The sequence below is a fragment of the Malaclemys terrapin genome, chromosome 9, assembly GCF_027887155.1.
Source record: "Malaclemys terrapin pileata isolate rMalTer1 chromosome 9, rMalTer1.hap1, whole genome shotgun sequence".
NCBI lineage: Eukaryota > Metazoa > Chordata > Testudines > Emydidae > Malaclemys > Malaclemys terrapin.
Genome location: NC_071513.1, coordinates 91,007,298 through 91,027,286, shown reverse-complemented (window position 1 = coordinate 91,027,286; position 19,989 = coordinate 91,007,298). Strand labels below are relative to the sequence as shown.

The 19,989-nt window shown below is 41.8% G+C and overlaps 1 protein-coding gene across 2 annotated transcripts; it reads right to left on the bottom strand.

Moving 5' to 3' along the window:
• Window positions 1-9,756: 9,756 nt before the first annotated feature.
• On the bottom strand, window positions 9,757-19,462 carry TMEM212 (transmembrane protein 212). 2 transcript variants are annotated; one of them, XM_054040145.1, is made up of 3 exons: window positions 19,265-19,462; window positions 13,573-13,632; window positions 9,757-12,974 (listed from the first exon to the last, which is right to left on the bottom strand). In XM_054040145.1, the coding sequence occupies exons 1-3, from the start codon at window positions 19,460-19,462 to the stop codon at window positions 12,600-12,602; spliced, it is 633 nt and encodes a 210-aa protein (XP_053896120.1). In that variant the 3' UTR covers window positions 9,757-12,599. The 2 variants fall into 2 exon arrangements, with proteins under 2 accessions (XP_053896120.1, XP_053896121.1); XM_054040146.1 differs by having other exon boundaries at window positions 19,298-19,462.
• Window positions 19,463-19,989: the final 527 nt, after the last annotated feature.

Genomic DNA, 19,989 nt, shown 5'->3' with positions numbered 1-19,989 from the left:
GAATGTTTAGCATCTCTGGCACATAAATACCTTGCAATGCCAGCTACCAAAGTGCCATGCAAACACCTGTTCTCACTTTCAGGTGACATTGTAAATAGGAAGCAGGCAGCAGTATCTCCCATAAATGTAAACAAACTTGTTTGTCTTAACGATTGGCTGAACAAGAACTAGGACTGAGTGGACTTGTAGGCTCTAAAGTTTTACTTTGTTTTGTTTTTGAGTGAAGTTATGTAACAAAAAAAAAATCTACATTTGTAAGTTACACTTTCATGATAAAGATATTGCACTTCAGTACTTGTATGAGGTGAATTGAAAAATACTGTTTCTTTTGTTGATCATTTTTACAGTGCAAATATTTGTAATAAAAATAATATAAAGTGAGCAGTGCTCACTTTATATTCTGTGTTGTAGTAGAAATCAATATGTTTGAAAATGTAGAAAAACATCCAAAAATATTTAATACATTTCAATTGGTATTCTATTGTTTAACAGTGCGATTTTTTTTTTTTAGTTAATCGCATGAGTTAACTGTGATTAATCGACAGCCCTAATAATAAGCAAAAACTTTCCATTCAAACCCTGCAACCGGCGGACACAGCTGCACCAGGGGAGGCTTAGCCTGCCCTGGCCTATTATACCCGCTGCCTATCAGTGCCAGCTACAAAAATTGCCTTTTTGTTATATCAGATGGCGATTTTTGTCCAGTTGTAAATGCAGACAAACACTGGCTCGTTTCATGTGGTTTGACTTTAAACTAAATTGCCTTGCAGGCAAAAGATGAGAGGAGGTGAGGTGACTTACTACCGACTAGCATTTGTAGTAAAGTCTCATGTTAAAATAAAGCAGGAAGTAGTTTGTCAATAATAAATCATTAGCAGGTGTCCTGAAGAGGGAAAGGTTGAGAGGGGACTTTAATGATGTTGTTTTCTGTGTTATTAGTACCTGCCTGGTAGGATTAATGTCCAGCATTTGCTAATGTAGGTCAAACATAAATGACTGCACTTGAATGGTAACTTGAGAAGAGGTTGCTGTGAAACCAGAAATTTCAGCGGGGAGATCAGTAAAGTGGAAATGTCTAGGCAAGAAGATCAAGAGGATGATGGATGTTTTTAAAAATGTTTGGGGAATGTGAACTTGAATAACCTTTCTTTGCACAAAGAAGCGTAATTATATTTGTATGAGAAAATATGCCCCTTACTTAATTGGTAGTTTGTAGACTCCACGTTTTTTCAAGTCTTCCATAAAATTTGTAAGCCCTGTATACTTTGGAAACCACAGCTTCCTTCATATTTTTTCAGTTTAAAGATGACTTGGCTACATTTGTTTATGGGATGTATTATCAGAATTAAAGCCCTCCATCTGTGAGAGAGGAATTGGTGGGCTTAGCTCAGGTCCTCATTTATAACTCCTCACATTACAATCATAACCGCCCCATTGCAATTGATTCTAATTGTCACCCTTGTTGCCACTCTCAGCAGAGAGGCAAATAAATAAATGATTATGGGAACAGAATAGGGCTCTTGTGCCTAGAGGACAGGCTTGAGGTACATAGGCTATGCCTACACTAGACTTCTTTCAAAACATTTCCCATTGTTGCTATTATTGGTGCAGCTCTATCGATGGTAGCAATGACGGTCCTGGGGTAGACAAACTGCCTGGGTTTAAACTATCCTAGTCAGAATAGGTCTAGATGGCATGGTTTCCACTAATGCTTTCACCATTGCTACCCCTGAGGGAGCAGAACTGGTGACAGCAATGGTGCATTGATTGCAGAGGGAGTTTTGTCTGAGTGAAGACTGCAGTATCAGGCCTCCATCCAGCAAACTGCCCTCTGCAGATGGACACCTGGACCTACATGGAGCCAGGGTTTTCAGGATAGAGGCCTGTGTTTGTATATTGGTTTTATTTTTTGGAATGCCTCACAAATAGTTGCTAAAACTGGATGAAAAACCTCTCAAAATATCTTCAAATTTTAGCAGGTGAATCTGATTATTTCAAGAATGCAATTAGCAAAAAACGCACTGAAAATAACATTAGTGCTTTCACAAAAAGGAGATGCACGTCATAAAGGGTGCTTAAAAATAATTAAAGAAGAAAAGGAAATAAAACTTTGAAACTATAGATTTGTAAATGAAGGTGTTTTGCTGGGCATGAGAATAATTTTGCAAAGTAGACTGTGGTTCTCAGTGTTATCAAAGTACAATTTTACTCTCAGTGGATACTAACATGAATGGGAGAGGTGAGTGGGTATGGGCAGGCAGCAGACACGGTCTGTCACTTCAAAACACTGGAAGCTTTGATCTTCATCCTTAACCATCTATGATCTTTAAAATGGCTGACCCGCATATTTAACTTAAATTCTACTTCTAACATGTGGTTGACAGCTGGAGGAGGAGGGGAAACAGCCCAGTGATGAAAAATACGAGTTTATTGCATAGCTGTAATTCAGATCCACTCAGGTCTTAATGAATCCTTATTGTTTCATGCAAGAACACCAAGCCACATTCAGTCCTTGTGTAAAGCTGCATTAGGTTCAGTGGGATACATGTCTGCTTAAAGTTAGGCACATGTTTAAGTACCTTGCCGAATCAGGGCTTTTATTTTCTCTCTAGATCAAAACTGTTTTAGGTAGGTCTCTTGCCCCTGCCTTTCCACGCTCTCCCCCCACCCCCTTATTTCCTCACCTTGGCTGGCATACAAAATATTTCCAATCTCAATAAATCAGCTGTCACCTGTAGCCATATCTCTTGCAATAGATCAATATATGCTCAGATTGCTTAAGAGAGATACCCCAACTGTCTTTTTCTTGAGGATTGCTGAGAAGGCTTTTGATGGGATGAAACTGGGGGTGGGGAGCAGGATGGAAGCTTTTACATCTAAAGGGTGTGCAAGAATTAATCCACTCAGCTCCCATCCAAAGAAACCGGAAGCACATGGCAAATCTCTGTTCACTCAGGTGTTGTGGGTTAGCGCCTAGCATTCTAGGTGCCTTGACAACTGATGGAATATAGTTTTTATAGCTGAAGCCAAAAGGCTGTTACTACCAATGATTTGATTTCAGAATTGCTTTTTCCCTTGGCAGGGACTCTGAAGAGGATACTTGATATTCATTATTTGCGCTGTAATGCAGAGCTCTCCCTGAAGTGAATATCTCCATAAGCGGGTGCTAATGTGGCATTGTGTTTGGAGGTTTCAATTAGGGTGACCATACATCCCGTTTTGGCTGGGACAATCCCTTTTTTGAGCCCTGTCTGGGTCGTCCTGACTTTTTTGGCAGAAGTGGGGTGTGCAGGAATGTGCGGGGGTGGGAGGGAGGTGAGCAGCGATGCCAGCCCTGCACAGGGGGAGAGGCAGGGCTTGAGTGAGCAGCAACGCCAGCCCCAGACTTGCGCGAGAGGCAGACTGGGCTTGGGTGAGCAATGACACTAGACCCACCCGAGTAGGTGGGGGCAGGGCTCAGGCAAGCATCTGAGGCCAGCCCTGTGCAGGGAGGGGGGCTTGGGTGAGCAGTTCAGGCATAGGTGTTGGAACTGCGGGCACTGGGTGCTGCCGCACCCCCTGGCTTGAAGTGGTTTCCATTATATACAGCATTTACTGTTTGGTTCAGTGGCTCTCAGCACCCCTGGACTTGGGACAGCCCCACACCAAGTGTGGGGGGGAAGGGTTTGGGCTAGCTCCATGTGATGTCCCATTTTCCCTTTGGGAACTATGGTCACCCTAGTTTCAATGGATGCTTAACAATACATGTGGCAACCATCCCATTAATGGCTTTCTCTGTGTGTACAGGAGGCCACTGCACAGTAGGATGCAATATACAAAATATATATTGATAAATTAACGCTAACATAAGGCTTTGTTGTCCCTAACTGGTCACCTATGCCCAGGATTAAAGCAGCTTCTGTTCACATGGGACCTGATCCACAGACCAATTACAAAAACTCCTATTGACATCATTGGCCTTTGGATCAGCACCATGGATCCCACTGTGCTTTAGCTGTGTTGGAGCATAGAAACTGATGATCCTCATGAAGTAATCTAGAATTGATACTTACCGTGATCTGTGTGTAGGTTATGCTGGCTGCTGGGATTTATGTATCCCGAGCTGGCTAATCCTGGTAACAGCTGGGGTTCATCCGGTAAGGAGCTGAGTACCGTAGCCCCATCCAGCAAAACACTTAAGTGCTGAAAGTTAAGCATGTGAACAGACTCATTAATGTAAATGGGACTACTCATGGGCTTAACTTTAAGCAGATTCTTAAGCGTTTCTCTGGAATTGTGGAACTTTATAACTATTTAAAGAATGATTTTGATATCTTTTCCCCCTTTATTGAAAACCAGTTTTCAGTAGGAAAACAGATTGAAAAGTATTTAAAAATCCTTTTGATTAAAAAATTAGACAAAAATGGGTCCAGCTGAATGCTGAGAAATGGAAACAACTTCAAAATATTCCCCCCCCCCCCATTTTCCCATTATTCAGCCAGCTCTAAAATGCATTCAGGCTCCCCAAACTACCCTGACATCCCAGCTTTGCACCTATGTGGATAGGGTGCAGTCACACTGATATGTTCCTTCATCTTCTACACAATGCCTATGTGATAGCACTACAGTCTCAGAAGCGTCTGCCTGCCTTCTCTCCCAAATTACAGACCAATGCCATTGCTGTGGCTTGTGAAAGTGTTTGAGTGGAAGCCATAAGAGACCTTTTCTCTTTGAACTGACCAACTTTACACTGTCGGCATCGCTTAGCAGAAGTGAGGGCTCCTGTGGTTTATGCCGAAGCGAAAGTAGACTAAGCAGGATAAAACTCGTGCAAGGGTAAGTAATTGCTACTTACTAGACAATATTACTCCAGATGTAGCTGTCAGTTATTGTACAAACACTTGATAATCTTGGTTAATGCTTAAAACTTTCTAATCTAGAACTGTACAACCAATTATTTACCGGATTAAAAAGAACATTTTGAAGGAGAACAAGTTAACTGTGTACCCCCATGTTCATCAAAACATGCTTTACCAATGACTAATAAGTGTACAGAAATGTTTCAAGATTAGCAAAGATTCTGGTTTACCATATATGCTTTTGTCCTTAGAAGGCAGATAAATACAATGAAATTTACTATTTCAAACACTTTTAGCATTTTATCAAAAGAAATATAAAGAGTGGTGGCTACGTTTAAGTATGTCAGATTAACAGATCCATGCAATCACGCTCCATCACCCAATGCACAGCACAAAGACAAGGCATCTGATACTTTCTACACATACCCATTATAGTACAGGTAAATCCAAAGTTGATTAACAATATTACCAAAGAGCCTCTTGCACAAAATCCCTTTGTATCCCCACAACACAATGGCAGGCTGTTGGATTCTCCCCTGATTTTATAAAACGGCAGCAGTCTTGCCAACTCTTTTGATTTTACAGCTAGGCTCATGACGTGATATTTTACTTAAAGCCTCAGCTCCCTGAGTCAGGTTATTACAGGAGACTCAACTTCTATTGAAAACATAAAATATCTTGCCCTCATGTTTGGTAATTAAAGCATGAAAATGTGACCCCCAAGTGTAACCTAAAAGGCTCCAAAACTAGAAGGCACATTTAAAAAAAACAACAACTTTGTGACAGGGCCACTCACCTCATATGAGTGCACCTGTTGGCCAGGTGTGTCTGCACCTGCACCCTCTCTGCATTGTGCTGCTTGCAGTGACCCCTGCTGGCAATTAAACTTAGGAGAATTTCAGTGACTCAGCCCTCCAGCTGAGTCACACACAGTCCATGTTCACAAACAAAACAAACCCCTTCCGGGATGCAAGTCCAACAGGAGCCTCTCATAGTACCCTCAGTTGGTCTCTTCCTGCAGCCCTCCCTGGGCTCAGTCCTTTATCAGTCCAACAGAGCCTCTCACAGTATCCTGGCTTAAACTGTCTCTCAAATTGCCCCTGCTATGGTATGGAGTAGTGCCCCCAGGGCTTCCTCCCTGGGACCTTTTCCCCTGTTGCCCCAGCTCTCCAGCTGGGCACTCTTTATAGTTGATACCACTTCTGGAGTGGTATCAAAAGTCCCACAAATGTGGACCCTGTCTCTGGGACTTCAGCCCTGTGGCTATGGGCCACTTCCCTAGTTGCTGGGGGGAGGGGAGGTGACCCAGGCCCATCCACTACTCTGGGTCCAGACCCAGAGAACCTATAAGTAGCAGCCACCTGCTGCATCCCATTAGTACTTCCTGCATTTTCCTGGACCACTTTCCTGTGCCCCTAGTGCCTTCACCCTTATCTCAGGGCTGAAGTTTTTCTTGCTCACCTTCCTTGCTCCAGCCAGCAACTGCACCCTCCAGGAGCTCCTTTTATATGTGGCTGCTGGGCTCTGATTGGCTGCTCCCTGCAGCCTCTCTCTGATTGGCTGCTTCCACCTCAGCCTCTCTAGGCATCCTGGAGGACTCACTGTGGCATTATCCAGGGTACAATCTGGATTGCTGAACAGCAGTGTCCCCTCAATTCTCCAACCTGGGGGGCCTTTTACACTGCTTTGCTATGACAGCAACCACTTCTGGTCTGCTCACACACAGCCTCCAGCATGTAAATCACTCCCAGCTATATGGTATGAGTGTTATGGTCAACCATTCTTGAATTACATTGCAGGGCAAAACCAGCAAGCTCCCAGTTCCAGACTTTCCCTCAGAAATGTGCATCTTGTACTGCCCAGTCCTCTCCTGGACAATAAAAGCTCATTTAAGTCCATCATTATATTAATAAAAATAATATGCACAAATCCTGTTATCTCAAATGGAGTTTCCCAAACACTTCAGTCCAAGCACACTGTTTAGATAAAACAATAAAACAAGTTTATTAAATGCAGAAAGATAGATTTTAAGTGACTACAAGTATTGAAGCATAAAAGTCATAATTTTTGGTTACAGGTAAATAAAAAGTAAAACATTAACTTAACAACTAAGTGAATTCAAAGCAAACATCTCTCTCATCACATATTCTAGCAGTCCTATGGGCTGAATCTTTCAGTCACAATCCCTCCCCTAGTCCAACGCTGTTTCCTTTGTTCTTCTACTGTTGTCAATGTTGTGAGTAAAGGTGGAGGGAGAGAGAACTTGGGAGGTCTGTCCCCTATTCTGATATTTTTTCTTCATCTCCTGTTGGGGTTCAGGAGACAGAAAGCTTGTGGGGATGGGAACCTCCAGCTGTTTCTTCATCAAGATGTAAATTTCTCGCTCACACCTTTCTTCCTGCCAAAGAATGGCCAGGTGATGGTCCATTTGATTTTGTTGGTTGATATAACCATTAAAACATTGATTTATAACTAAGTAGAATCTTTACACTACATTTGGTACATATTTTTGCTACCTAGGAAAGTGTGCTATAACTACATACATTTCTACAAGTAATTATATAGCTTAATATTTTTAGATTCTTATTAATTAATTGTACATTTTTAGAATATTAGAAAACATTGAATGATATATTGCTTATTTTCTAGATAATTAACTTTTTGCTTATGATTTGTGTCAAGCTGCATTAGGATAGTCACTGGAATTTAATTAAACACACACAAACAGCATATAAAATTCATTTTTATTAAACAAAACAAACCCTCAGTAAAGTACATGACTTATTGTGCCATATTTATTATGCTTGACCTCAAAAGTTAAATGTTTTTCCCCTGGTCCTTTCTTTTTTTAGAAAAGCAGCCTTTAACTCAAAAGTTTAGATTGAGGCTCATGGATTCAGCTTATTTATTTTTTATTTAACTGTTTTAAGAGATTATAATAAATTTAGGCCTTAACATATTTTGTATGTATTGTATTAAATTCAGATTTAATTTTAAACCGATTTATTTTTAAAGAGAAAAGCTTATTATAATTTAAATGACAAAATAAAAACATCCAATTTAAATAAAAAAACCTTGATTTTTTTTAAAAAAATTGTCCACCCTGTTTTAACGTGATATGCAGTTGCTTTGGGACTCCAATTTCTTGTCCTATCCCATCACCAGGTGTCTCCACTGATGAAAACCAGCCCCTTCATACAAGATCAGGCCTTAGATGAATTCATTAAATGTCTGATTTACATTGCTAGCCAGTTGTTTCCTGACTAGCAGGTGCCAAAACATAATGATAGTAAAGAGGGGCTGTTCTCCCACCTGCAAATGGGAATTCATAGAAGAGAATTGAAAAGTTTGGCAAAAAAGAGGGTAAAATGTACAACTACCTGGAGGCAGCTGCAGCTGATTCTGTGGATGTTGTAGATGGCTATTTAATTGTATGTTGCTCAATGCAAAAGGAGTACAAGTTACATGCATAGCCACAGGTTCGTTTCAAAAAATACCAAAGAGTTTTAAAGAATGTTTTTCCTTTTTTTTTTTCCCCCCTCCTGGCAGGTTGCAAAAATAGCCTCCAATAATGAAATGAAAACAAGCTGAGTGGTTACATTTCATGGAGGAGGGAAGATATAGTTGCAGCCAGCTGGAGCATGTCTGGGCCAGTGTCTCAGTTCTTTTCTTTCTGCTAGTTTAGTGCTGCTCCAAGAATGCAGACAATGCTGGCTGTCACTGTTTCAGATTTGATTTCCACACTCGCATCTTTACTTATTAAATGAAACCCCATCGTCAGGCTGGCACATTTCCCCACTGCTCTTTTAGGTTTTACTTTTGAATTGCTCCTATGTACCTGGATGCCACACTCACATGCTAGAAACGATCTAGTGCAGTACGGAATAAGGTACAAATATGAACGGAGAGTATTGCATTGTCTTAATCAAGCTTGTTGTTTCTTTTGCAGTGTCATCCAAGCTGTTTCTTTTGCAGTTTCATCCACGGCTCAGGCTCTCATAAATCTTTGTTGAGGGTGGACTCAGCAATGCGGCAGGGAAGGATGGGTTTTAGAAGAGTCTCAAGACTGGTGGATCAATTAGGTAGTCACTTGGAGGCTGGTCTACAGACAGGGTACTGACTGTACTGCTTGTAGGAGAAAACTCTTAGATAATCAGGGTTTGATTGTGCAAAGTGCTGCGCACCCAAGCCCTGGCCCAGCAAAGCACCTAAATCTGTGAGTAGTCCTATTGTCTTCAATGGAACCATTCATGTGCTTAACTCAAAGCATGTGCTTACCTGAGTGCTGGATCAGGGCCAGAATGTTCAGGACTGAGCTCTCAATGAAGAATAGGAAGTGGTTAACAGTGGCCAACAGAATAGGAAGTGGTCAACAGAATGCAGGAACATCCGTCTGGGGAAATATATATTGGAGAAGAAGTAGTAACCATAAAAATAACAAAAGGTCAGTTCATGTCCTCTGAAAAATACCATGGAAGGCAGGGAAATTATGAACAATGTCAATAAAGCTCATGGGAAATACAAATACAAGAGATGTCCAGTGCTGTGGATTGCAAGCTCTTTGGTCTTTCGAACCTCACTTTAAACTAGGTTCATGGCTTGCAACCTTTTCATTAGGCTTGTAGCCCTTTAATGGCCACTGATGTGACATGATTCATTATTCAATAAGTGCCAACAGTACCAAATAAGAAGGCGAGGTCCCTGCTGTGACAGGTTCCTCCCAGCCTGGGCTCCCTTTCACACTGTACTGCTGTGACAAGCTGCAAAGCCCTACAGCCTACACTTTCACCAGAATTCACACAGGTAGGGACACACCCAGCTGCAGTTACACGCAGGATCTCTAACCATCAGCTTCCCAGCCTAAGACCCCAGAGCAGTACCATATTGCCCTAGTAAAATCTGGCCAGTGTATGGGTTTAATACTCGGTCCGCCTCTCCCTCAATGTGAAGAGGACAATGCACACTTGCGATAACCAATCGGAGATTTTTCCCAAGCACTCCAGTCAAAGCTCACTGGTTTAGATTGAAACAAAAAAAGTTTATTAACTACCAAAGATAGATTTTAAGTGATCATAAGTAATAGCAAACAGATCAAAGTAGATTACCTAGCAAATAAACAAAAAACACAAACTAAGCTTAATATACTAGATAGATTGGATATGAATAGTAGATTCTCACCCTAACTGATGGGACAGGTGGACTTGTAGATTCTTAAGGCACAAGCTACACTTGTTTTACAGCTTGGAATCCCCAGGTCTTTTGTGCACAGACTAGAAATCCCTTTTCCCTGGGTCCAGCACTTCCCCCAGTTCAGTCTTTGTTCCTCAGGTGTTTCCAGGAGTCTTCTTGTGTGGGGAATGAAGAACCCCAAATGATGTCACTCCCCTGCCTTATATAGCTTTAGCATATGGTGGGAACCCTTTGTTTCAAAGCTTGGTTCCCAGACCAGTTTGTGGAAAAATACTGACATCCTAAGATGGAGTCCAGAATCATGTGGTCACACGTCCTTGTAGAGTCAATAGCAGCCATTACTTACAGGAGGTTCTGAGGAAGGCTTACCACTGGGATAAGCTTCTCCTAAGGCCTATTGTTTTTCCTAATGCCCTTTATCGTGAATAAGCCCTTTCCCACTCCTATTTAGACTGAAGGCATCTTGTCTAGTGGGCATTACCTAGATGTAACTACATTTGAAATACAGATACAGAGTAAGTATTTATAACTTCAGATACAAAAATGAAACATGCATACAAATAGGATAATCATATTCAGCAAATCATAACCTTTTCAATGATACCTCACGTGATTTATCTTGCATAAAATACACCATAATTATGCTATAATCATATAATAATAATATCACTATGAAGAATATGGGGTGCAGTGTCACACCTGCCTCAAGTAGTTTACAATCTACTTTAGACAAAGATGAGAGAGGTCTGTTGCCAATGAATCATGGTGTGCTGGAGTCATATAGTGGTGTAAGCAGTGATCATTTTTGATTACCCTGGATTTTCAAATGTCCAAAAGGGACCCAATCCTGCACCCACTGAAATCAACAGGAATTTTGCCATTATTTCATTGGATGCGGGATTGGCTCCAAGTGACAGTTACAGGAAAAAACAACAATCGAGGAGGCTTGAAACAATGTGGGCTTCTTTTCATTACCATAAAGTTTGCTATACTTTCTAATGTTAATCATGTAACTGAACCAATGGTGAGATAATTCCAGATCTGAGTGGAACAGAGGTAAATCTGGGTTTGAAATAAGTGGTGTGCCACATGGGGGAGACAGTTGATAGGTGTGGGTAGGATTTTGGTATGGCTCCTGTGATAAATGAAGGGGCAGGTAGCCCCTGTTTATGAACACCCAGCTAGCTGTAAAATGCCTCTTGGTGTCTGTTCTCTGCTTGCTTTACCTGGAAAGGGTTAACAAGCCCACAGGTAAAAGAAAAGGAGTGGGCACCCTGACCAAAAGAGCCAAGGGGAAGGGTAGAACTTTTTAAAATTGGGAAAGAAACTTTCCCTTTGTCTGTTGTTCTCCAGAGAAGTAGACACGGAGCAGGAATGCTGTGTAAGGCATGAACCAGGTATGAAAATTCATCTTCCATACCTAGAAGAAATTATTTGGATAGGGAATTTTTAGTTAGACACAATCAGGTTTATTTTTTATTTTGGCTTATGGATCTCCTCTGTGCTAACCCCAGATGCTTTTGTTTGCTTGTAACCTTTAAGCTGAAGCCCCAAGAAAGCTATTTTGGGTGCATGATTTTTGGAATTGCTCTTTTAAAATCTAGCAAAAGCCTAAGTTCCAGATGTATTTTCTTTCTTTTTGTTTTTAATGAAATTTAGTTTTTTTAAGAACAGGATTGTGCATATGCTGTTTGATTAGCTTGGGGCAACAGTTAATTTTGTTTTTTTTCTCAGCTCTTCCCTGGAGGGGTGGGGGTGAAAGGGCTCTAGGGTACCCCACAGGGAGGATTCGCAAGTGCTCCTTCCTGGGTCCAAGGGTTGGGTTTTTTTTTGCATTTGGGTGGTGGCAGCGTTTACCAAGCCAAGGTCAGAGAAAAGTGTAATCTTGGGAGTTTAATACAAGCCTGGAGTGGCAAGTATTAATTTTTAGAATCTTTGTGGGCCCCCACTTTCTGCACTCAGAGTGACAGAGTGGGGATTGAGCCTTGACAGCTCCTAACTGCCAAGAAGTTTGGCCTTGACTCCTAGTGCTGCCTGTACGTTAGCCTTGAGTCTTCCCATGCTTTTTCAGAGACAGTACCTGATAAATCTGCGCACAGAGTAGGGATCACACACCTTTAATGATGATGATTTTTGACACCTTGCCTTGCTGTTGAGGTAACATGTCTGTGCCTGCATAGCTTTTAACCATACCCCACACTGTAGCCAGTCAGAATTTCACAGTGGTAAAGGAGGAGCGAATTCAAGAGCTTCTGCTCCAAGGGTTTGACTCCCATTGAAGTCAAAGAAAAAGCTCCACTTGATTTCAGGGGGTGTTGGATCAGGTCCTAATATCACAGGCCCTTGTTGCATATGCTAAAGGAATATCCTGTTTAGCTGAAATAGTATGAGGGCACAAAGGATACACAGGGCCACATATTTATCTCATTTGAATGGGTATAAATCTGGAATAGTTCTGTTTTCTTCAGTTGAGTTATTGAAGTGTAAATCTGGTGTGAGTGAGTTCAGGATCTGGCCTACCCTTGAGCAGGTTTGACATTCCACTAAGTAAAGGGAAGTTGGTAGTCACAGCTACTGTGTTACTGGCAGTAATCCACCTTCCCCATAATGATTAATACTCACATTTAAATGTCCAAATTGGAGCAGTCTTGCAGTGAGCTTGATCACAATAGCCAAAGAAGCACAAAACATGACAAAACTTGAGCAAAGGTCTAGAATTTGTAGAATCAGATGGTACCACTCGTAGTGCAGTGGGTCCTTGCAAAGAGACATAAATTCCTCGTAGGGAAAAGGGAACAAAACTGCATAACCGAGATAGTTAGTCCCTGCAATCCCAGCAAATGAATAGTAGCAGTATGGACCAAGCAGGATGGAGACAATTGCAACAGCAAATTGAATTGGGGAGCCCATGATGCTCAATATGCCAAAGGTGAAACTAGCTTCCCACTGAAATGGAGACAGAAACATACTATTACTCTTCTGACTGATGAGAGAGAAAAAAAATCTATTAAAAACCTTTAACTAAAGAGGGTGGGAGATTTCCTATTACTTCACTTCTTTTATATTCTAAACCCTAATGTAACCAGAATAAGAAACATATTGGAGGGGAAAATAAGCATAATAAATGTCATATATGCCACTTGCTATAAAAAATTATGTGGAGTCTCTACAGCGAAGATGGATGCAGTGAAACCAAGTTTTGCTAAAAACACTAGAATAAATTAGAGCAGATGTATTTTATTTCTGCATTTGTCATGTATCACAGAAAGAAGTAAATTGCAGTGGGCAGCCTTAACTTCCAAACTTAAATACTAACAAAAATCCCCATTTTAAAGACAGGAAGTAAATCTGGAACTAGTAGAATCACCAAGCTGGTAGAACGTTTAAAGCTTATTCACTTTAAGCCCTGTAGAGTGTATTTGATCCACAGCTTTAGTAGCAAAATATGCTTTTTCCCCTTGAATATATCATCTGGATTAACTCTGCAGTTCCCCTGACTTCTCTGCTGTATTTGACATCATATTGAATAATGACATAAGCTTACAAGTGATCTTTGTGTTTGTCCTCTGTCAGCCAAAAGGATAAGTACACCAGCAATAACAGCCTGTGGATGGGAGAAACAGACAGTTACACCCATAATACTTCATAATGCTAGTAGTAATTTAAATTCTGAAATGCTTTGCAAACATTTAAATTGTTATCACAACCTGATGGGCCAATTTCTGCCTTCATTAATATGCATTAAACCTGCATCACACCCAGTAGGGTGGCAAAGGTGTAACTGAAGGTAGCAATAGACTGAGGTTGACTGTATGTGGTGGTGATGATTTGGGAACTCTGTCTGTACAACCGATGAATTCTGGTTGATATTATGAAGTTGTTACTGTGAAAATTACTGTAGCATTGAATACCTCTATGTACATGTGGAATCCACCATAGGCTGATGGATTTTAGCACATACCCATAAGATTGCGGACAATAGAGAGTTGTTAACCTTAATGACTATAGTCTGACTGCACAAAGGGTATGCTAACAAGGTTGACTGAAGCTAGGAGAACCAGTATACTCTAATTCATCAATAGGAAGTTGATGAGGAAGATGTATGGTTACTATGCTGAATTCCCAACAAGTATAAGATAAGGAGGCATGACTCCTTTTATGCTAAATATATCAGAAATGAATTTGTCTCACTGTGCTCAACTTTTTGCCAGCCCATGAATCTTGGATCTGCCTATATCTTTGCTCCTAATAATATATTGTTGGTGAATGGAACCACCAAAGGAAAATGTGTCTGAAAGAAGAATCTGAAGGCCAGAAGATCAGAAAACAGCATAATTTGGACTCTCATTGCTCACATAGAGGCAAATGTATTAACAAGTTTGAAAACCCCGAACCTTGAGCAATATGGTCTTGTGGTTTGTTTCCCATTTCTAGCATGATAAATGTTTTAAGACCTAGATTTTCATTTTCCATGGCACTTTGTATTTAAAATTTTTGATTTAGGGAATCTGAAAATACTTCTCCTGAGGCCGAGCCTGAAATTATAATCTTGGCATAACCATAACATAAAGTTCTCATGGATGAAAGCAGAAACATCTGGAGTCATGAGTGGTTGTTGGCTAAATTAATCAGGAGAAAAGCCACAGGCAGGGGATCCTACAGGGTTCTAGCCAGAATAAATTAGGCTACAAAATAAGGGTACTATTAAGAGTAATTGTAATACTGAGGCTGCACTATAAGATGAGGGCCAAACTCTTTCACAATCTTCTTTGCCAACTGAGAGGGGTTCAATTTACACTTAACACACATGTGGTTGGTGGAACAAAGTAAAAATTGAAGATGGATAAAAGCAGGGGAGGGATTATACATCATGCTGGTTTAGCTCCAAGCAGATAATTTAAATTAGTAGATGATCAGTTTCCAGTTTGTTTTAAATACTCTGGCAAGAAATGTTACTTTCTATCCCAACGTTTAAAATGCCATAACATTGCAGTTTTGTAAGCACTGCCATTTGTTTTTTTCTTAATTCTTAATCTGATCCAATGTAGCCAATGGGATTCTTTCCATTGACTCAGGGTTTGTTTTTAAAGGCATTGCTCAGCACTGTACAGCCAAACTCCCTAAACAGGCTGCCGCCTAGCAGAATTTTTAGAACTAAAGTAGTTGGCACTTAGCCACCTATCTCCCCATTCACTGCCTGGGGTCATGTACATACCTAAATATGGAGGCTGCAGAATCCTGGGATCCGAGTACTGCCCTGCCTAGCAGGACTTTTAACACAAGCAAGGCAACCAGGAGTGAGGGATAGCTCAGTGGTTTGAACATTGGCCTGCTAAACCCAGGGTTGTGAGTTCAATCCTTGAGGGGGCCATTTAGGGATCTGGGGCAAAAATCTGTTTGGGGGTTGGTCCTGCTTTAAGCAGGAGGTTGGACTAGATGACCTCCTGAGGTCCCTTCCAACCCTGATATTCTATGAACCTTTAAGTGGTAGGAGACTGGTCAGCTTCTGTGCATCAATGTCTGCCTGAAACAATTGCACTACAGTCTTACACCATGTTCACCTGTTGCAGCTCCTACATCTACAAGGCTATTTCCATTATCTAGTTCAGTGCTGGAGAAGGAAAAAGAGTCATATTCCTCTCTCTCTCTGGAATCCCCCCTCAGCACTGTCAGTGCCTGAGGCCAATGAACATGATGCACTCTGCCTCCTGCTCCTGGACTCCAGACAGTCAATGGATAAAGAGAAGGGTGAGTCAGATTTCCTACCGATCTGTGTTTGTGCTCATTCTGCGTTCTTCCCATATACACGTGCACTGAGCACCAAATGCATGAGCCTGCTTTGACCCATCAGCCAGACAATTTTCTATGGGCTGTCCATCAGTGAAACATCCTTTTACCACCATCAGCTCCAATTCCCTTCCCCATCCCCTGCTCCACATGCACCCATTCTGGCCTGATCCTCCCCTACCAAATGTCCGTAACCCACCAAAATGGTACATTTCCATGACTTTCCCCAGCCCCCATGTACCTCTTTTGTCAGACCCTCCCACAGCACCCAATCTCTTTCATGTTACCATCCCTTACCTATCATTCAGGCACCTCTGTGTGTCTACTGCATCCCCCTTATGCAATCATCTTTGTGCATCAAACCACCTCCCAGCAGCCCCCGTCTCTCACCTTCATCCCCTGCAAGCAGCCTTTCCTAGTCCATTTAACCAATCTGCCTATTACAGTTCTGTTTCCACTCGGTCATGACTTGGCCATAAGTGCAAGTCTAAAGTAGAGATGGGTGACCCCAGTCTCAGCACATCCTACCAAACTGGCCCCTCACCATGGTGGAGCACCTGGGATGTCCTGTAACAACTGCCACCAGGCTTAGAACCGCTGCCTGGAAAATCTAAAAATGGTGGTTTGCACAGAAATACCCCCTAATACACCATATCCCAGTCGTTGTGGGGCTCAGGATGGGGCTCTCAAGCCTTCCAGGCTCTCTCTACAGCACAGCTGGGAGAATGGAAGTCCTGGAACGGGCTTCTCGTGTCTGTGGCTCAGAGGCTGCCCCACCACGTGGGCTTCTCTGGGCCAGGGGCCCTAGGGCATCCAACCCCCTGGGCCAGCTGATTGCTTGACTCCCGCAGCCTGGTGAGTGAACTGCCCCAAGAGTCAGGCAGACTGGGGAGCCAGCTGGCCCAGGAGTTTGGAAGCCCTAGGGCAGACCCTGTGGTGGGGCTGCCCAGAAGCCACAGACTTTGGAAGTCCTGGCAGCAGCTTGCGAAGCTGACGTGATTCTTGTCAGTTTCACTGCTGCTCTTTTAGCAAGTGCAAGGGCCCATGGAGTGTATTTCATTGCCTGTGCTGGTGTTTCCAAACCAAACCTTTATTGGAATTTCTGGTTCACAGAAAATAAATAGATAAATAAATAAATGAGTTTCATTCACACTTGGAACAAAACCAAATTTCAAAAAGTTGAAAATTTCTGCAAACCCGAAATTCTGAGTTTTAGCCAGCTCTACTTAGCACCCACTGGCTGTCTGTCTTTGTACTTTAGGATGAATGGTGCTGGATCAATGGGCAGGGCCAAACATAAGCAATATGAAGAATTCTTTCTATTACCATGATATGCGCCAAGACATGAACGGAGAACTCTCGGGAAGGATTCGGGCAGGATGGTGTGCGTTTAATTCCATCAAGGACATCCTCAAAGGAAAAATCGACAAGACCACACGTACAAATATCTTCAATTCAACAGTGCTGCCAGCCATGCTATATGGCAGTGAAACGTGGGCACTGACGAAGAGAGAAGAACAGCGGCTGTCGGTAGCTGAAAGGCAGTGGAACGAGCTATGTTCGGAATTTCCCTTTTGGATCGTATCCCAAATGAAACTATTAGAGAACTCAGTGGTGTGAAAGATATTGTTGTGGAAAGCAGATATAATAAGATACGATGGGCGGGCCACATAGCACGGTTCACGGACAATAGGTGGACCGCAATCATTACCCACGCGAACAGAAAAGACCACCTGGTCGGCCTCCAAGAAGGTGGGAAGATGACGTAAACGTTTCGGACGAACGTGGAGAAGAAAGGCAAGAGTGCGAGAGGAATGGCGGACGTGGTGTGATCGGCGCAGTCTTAACGACAGCTGAAGACCGATCGATCCAGGTGATCCAGGTGACCATGATATGGTATCTCGGCCAGCACAGTGCAAACAAATCTGCTCATACATGTAACAACTTGTTTGTTCACTAAATTAGCAATGGCTTTACCAGGTTCAGGACTTGGAGCCAGAGTCTTCCATCCAGTTTTAAGCTGACCTCCCTCTTGAAGGCAATGAAAAGTTCTGCTTAAAAACTGATGAAACAGCCTAGTTTTTCCTTAGTTCAAGGGGCTGTGGAATCAGAGCTGAGGCAAAGCTGGAAGTTTAAATTTAGTGGCGTGGATAAAATGGGATTTATGGCTGTACCAGCCTTATTTTCATTTTGCTAAATCAAACCCACTCCATGTTTGTCCACATCTCTTTGTGGAATGTATCAAGTGAAGGAAGACTTTAGCAGTAGAGGAAGTGGACACAACATCATCCCTAAACAAACGATGATGTTAGAAACACCCTAATCCTATCAACAGCAGTATTTTAAGTAAAGCGATACCCAAAACAGCAATTAAACACTGGTGGAAGAGATAGGATGAGGATCATAGAACATAATTCAATCAGTTCTGGCATATTATTTTAATGCAATTTATTATTTGGATCCTAACATCTGCAGGACATCAGCAATTCTCAAAAACATCAGCAATCCAAGGGGCTCAAAGTAAAGGATTTTTAATTGAGCATCTATTGATGCCTCTTTTCTAATAAATGAAGGTAGAAACTGGTGGGTGGTTTCACGAGCCAGGGAACTGAAGGAAAACTCCAAGCCCCCATCCTTTTAAAGCCCTTTCCTCAGGACTGGATTATCATCCAAACAATCACAAAACCGAAAGCAGATCAACTGAAAATCACTGGGCAATAATTCCCCAGAGGCTCCCCACACTGGCGGCACCAGCTAGTAGGAAAGAAGGAAGGACACCCTTTAATTCTCCTTTTGACCCAGCTTCCCCTTCCTTTTACACTCCACCCAACAGCAATGGGGTCAGCCTGGAACTTGTAACCCTTTACAAGCTGCAGTCTCTTTGTTACAAAATTCTGTCCTGTAACATACACCCCCCTGCAATGAGTGAGGATGCACTAGGTGTAAGTTAGAGAAGAATTTGAGTCTTAAACTATTATAGAGATTTCATGGGGCTGCATAATTTTTAACTCAAAAACTTGCTGCACTTGTATTCATCTTCAGGCATAGTTCGAAACCTAAAACATAAACAGGCTTCTGCTGAAACTAAAGGACATGAACCTAAGAGCAGCTAATCAGTGTGAGAGAGGAGCCAAATTCTACTATCACTTGCATGAGTATATCTCCAGTCATGTTATTTTACATTGACACTGGTGAAATCCTGATTTGGCCTAGAGTTGTAGAGTTTCGTTTTTGCTAGCAAAGAAAAATTGAGAGAGGCAAATATCCTGAAATAATCAATATGTTAATATTTACTGCAAAGTTAAATCTTATCAAGGAGTTGCAGGGAGCTCCTGTATTTAATTTAATGTTGAATACTCCAAGTACTTCTTTTTAAAGAGTTTATATTAATAGGAAACAAATTCAGACATGGTTGACTTTTCTTAGAATTTAAGTAACTTCTCTAATACCTTTTCCCTGCTAACATTTTTGTTGTGGCCTACCAAAGTTCCATTCCAGATGGGACAGGCGATTCGAACGCTCCAGCCAGCAAACCAAGGCTTATAAGAAAAAACAGGAAAGAAAGCAAAAATTCCAGAGAAAATGCTTATAATCCCAAAGGTAATAAGTGTCCCTCCGGTACCCTCATACAGGCTCTTTGTTTTCATTGTGAGTCTCTCTCTCTCTCTCGCCCTCTGCTTGATTCACATCAAGGATTAGTAACTAAAGCCTGGTCAAAGACGTTTCATTATAAACAGAAGTTTCTTAGAGACTGTAGTCATGACGCATGCAGATTGTGTACCTACCATGACAAAACATTATTCTAGTTAACTTAAATTGATCCTACAAACCATCAAAAAGGCTCCTAATGTGCCCAATAACATAAAATGGCTTTCTTTAAAAGAATAAATCCCCGTCCACTTTCAGCTGCAGAAAAACCCATCTAGTGATTCTGAATTACTTCTTCATCTGTCTTCCCATGAGGAGCGACCACTTCCTAATCTGTGGAGAGCCAGAAATTTGCTGACGGCACTACAGTCATTGTTTCCAATTCTGACTAGTCTATTACAGCCAAGACTGAACCCGATATCCTTTGTGTCCTATAGGTCAGCATATGCAGAACACAGATGCATATGTCTCTGCATGTGACCATGCTCACCCCTAGCAATAGTTATTTATAAAATAAAATTTGTGT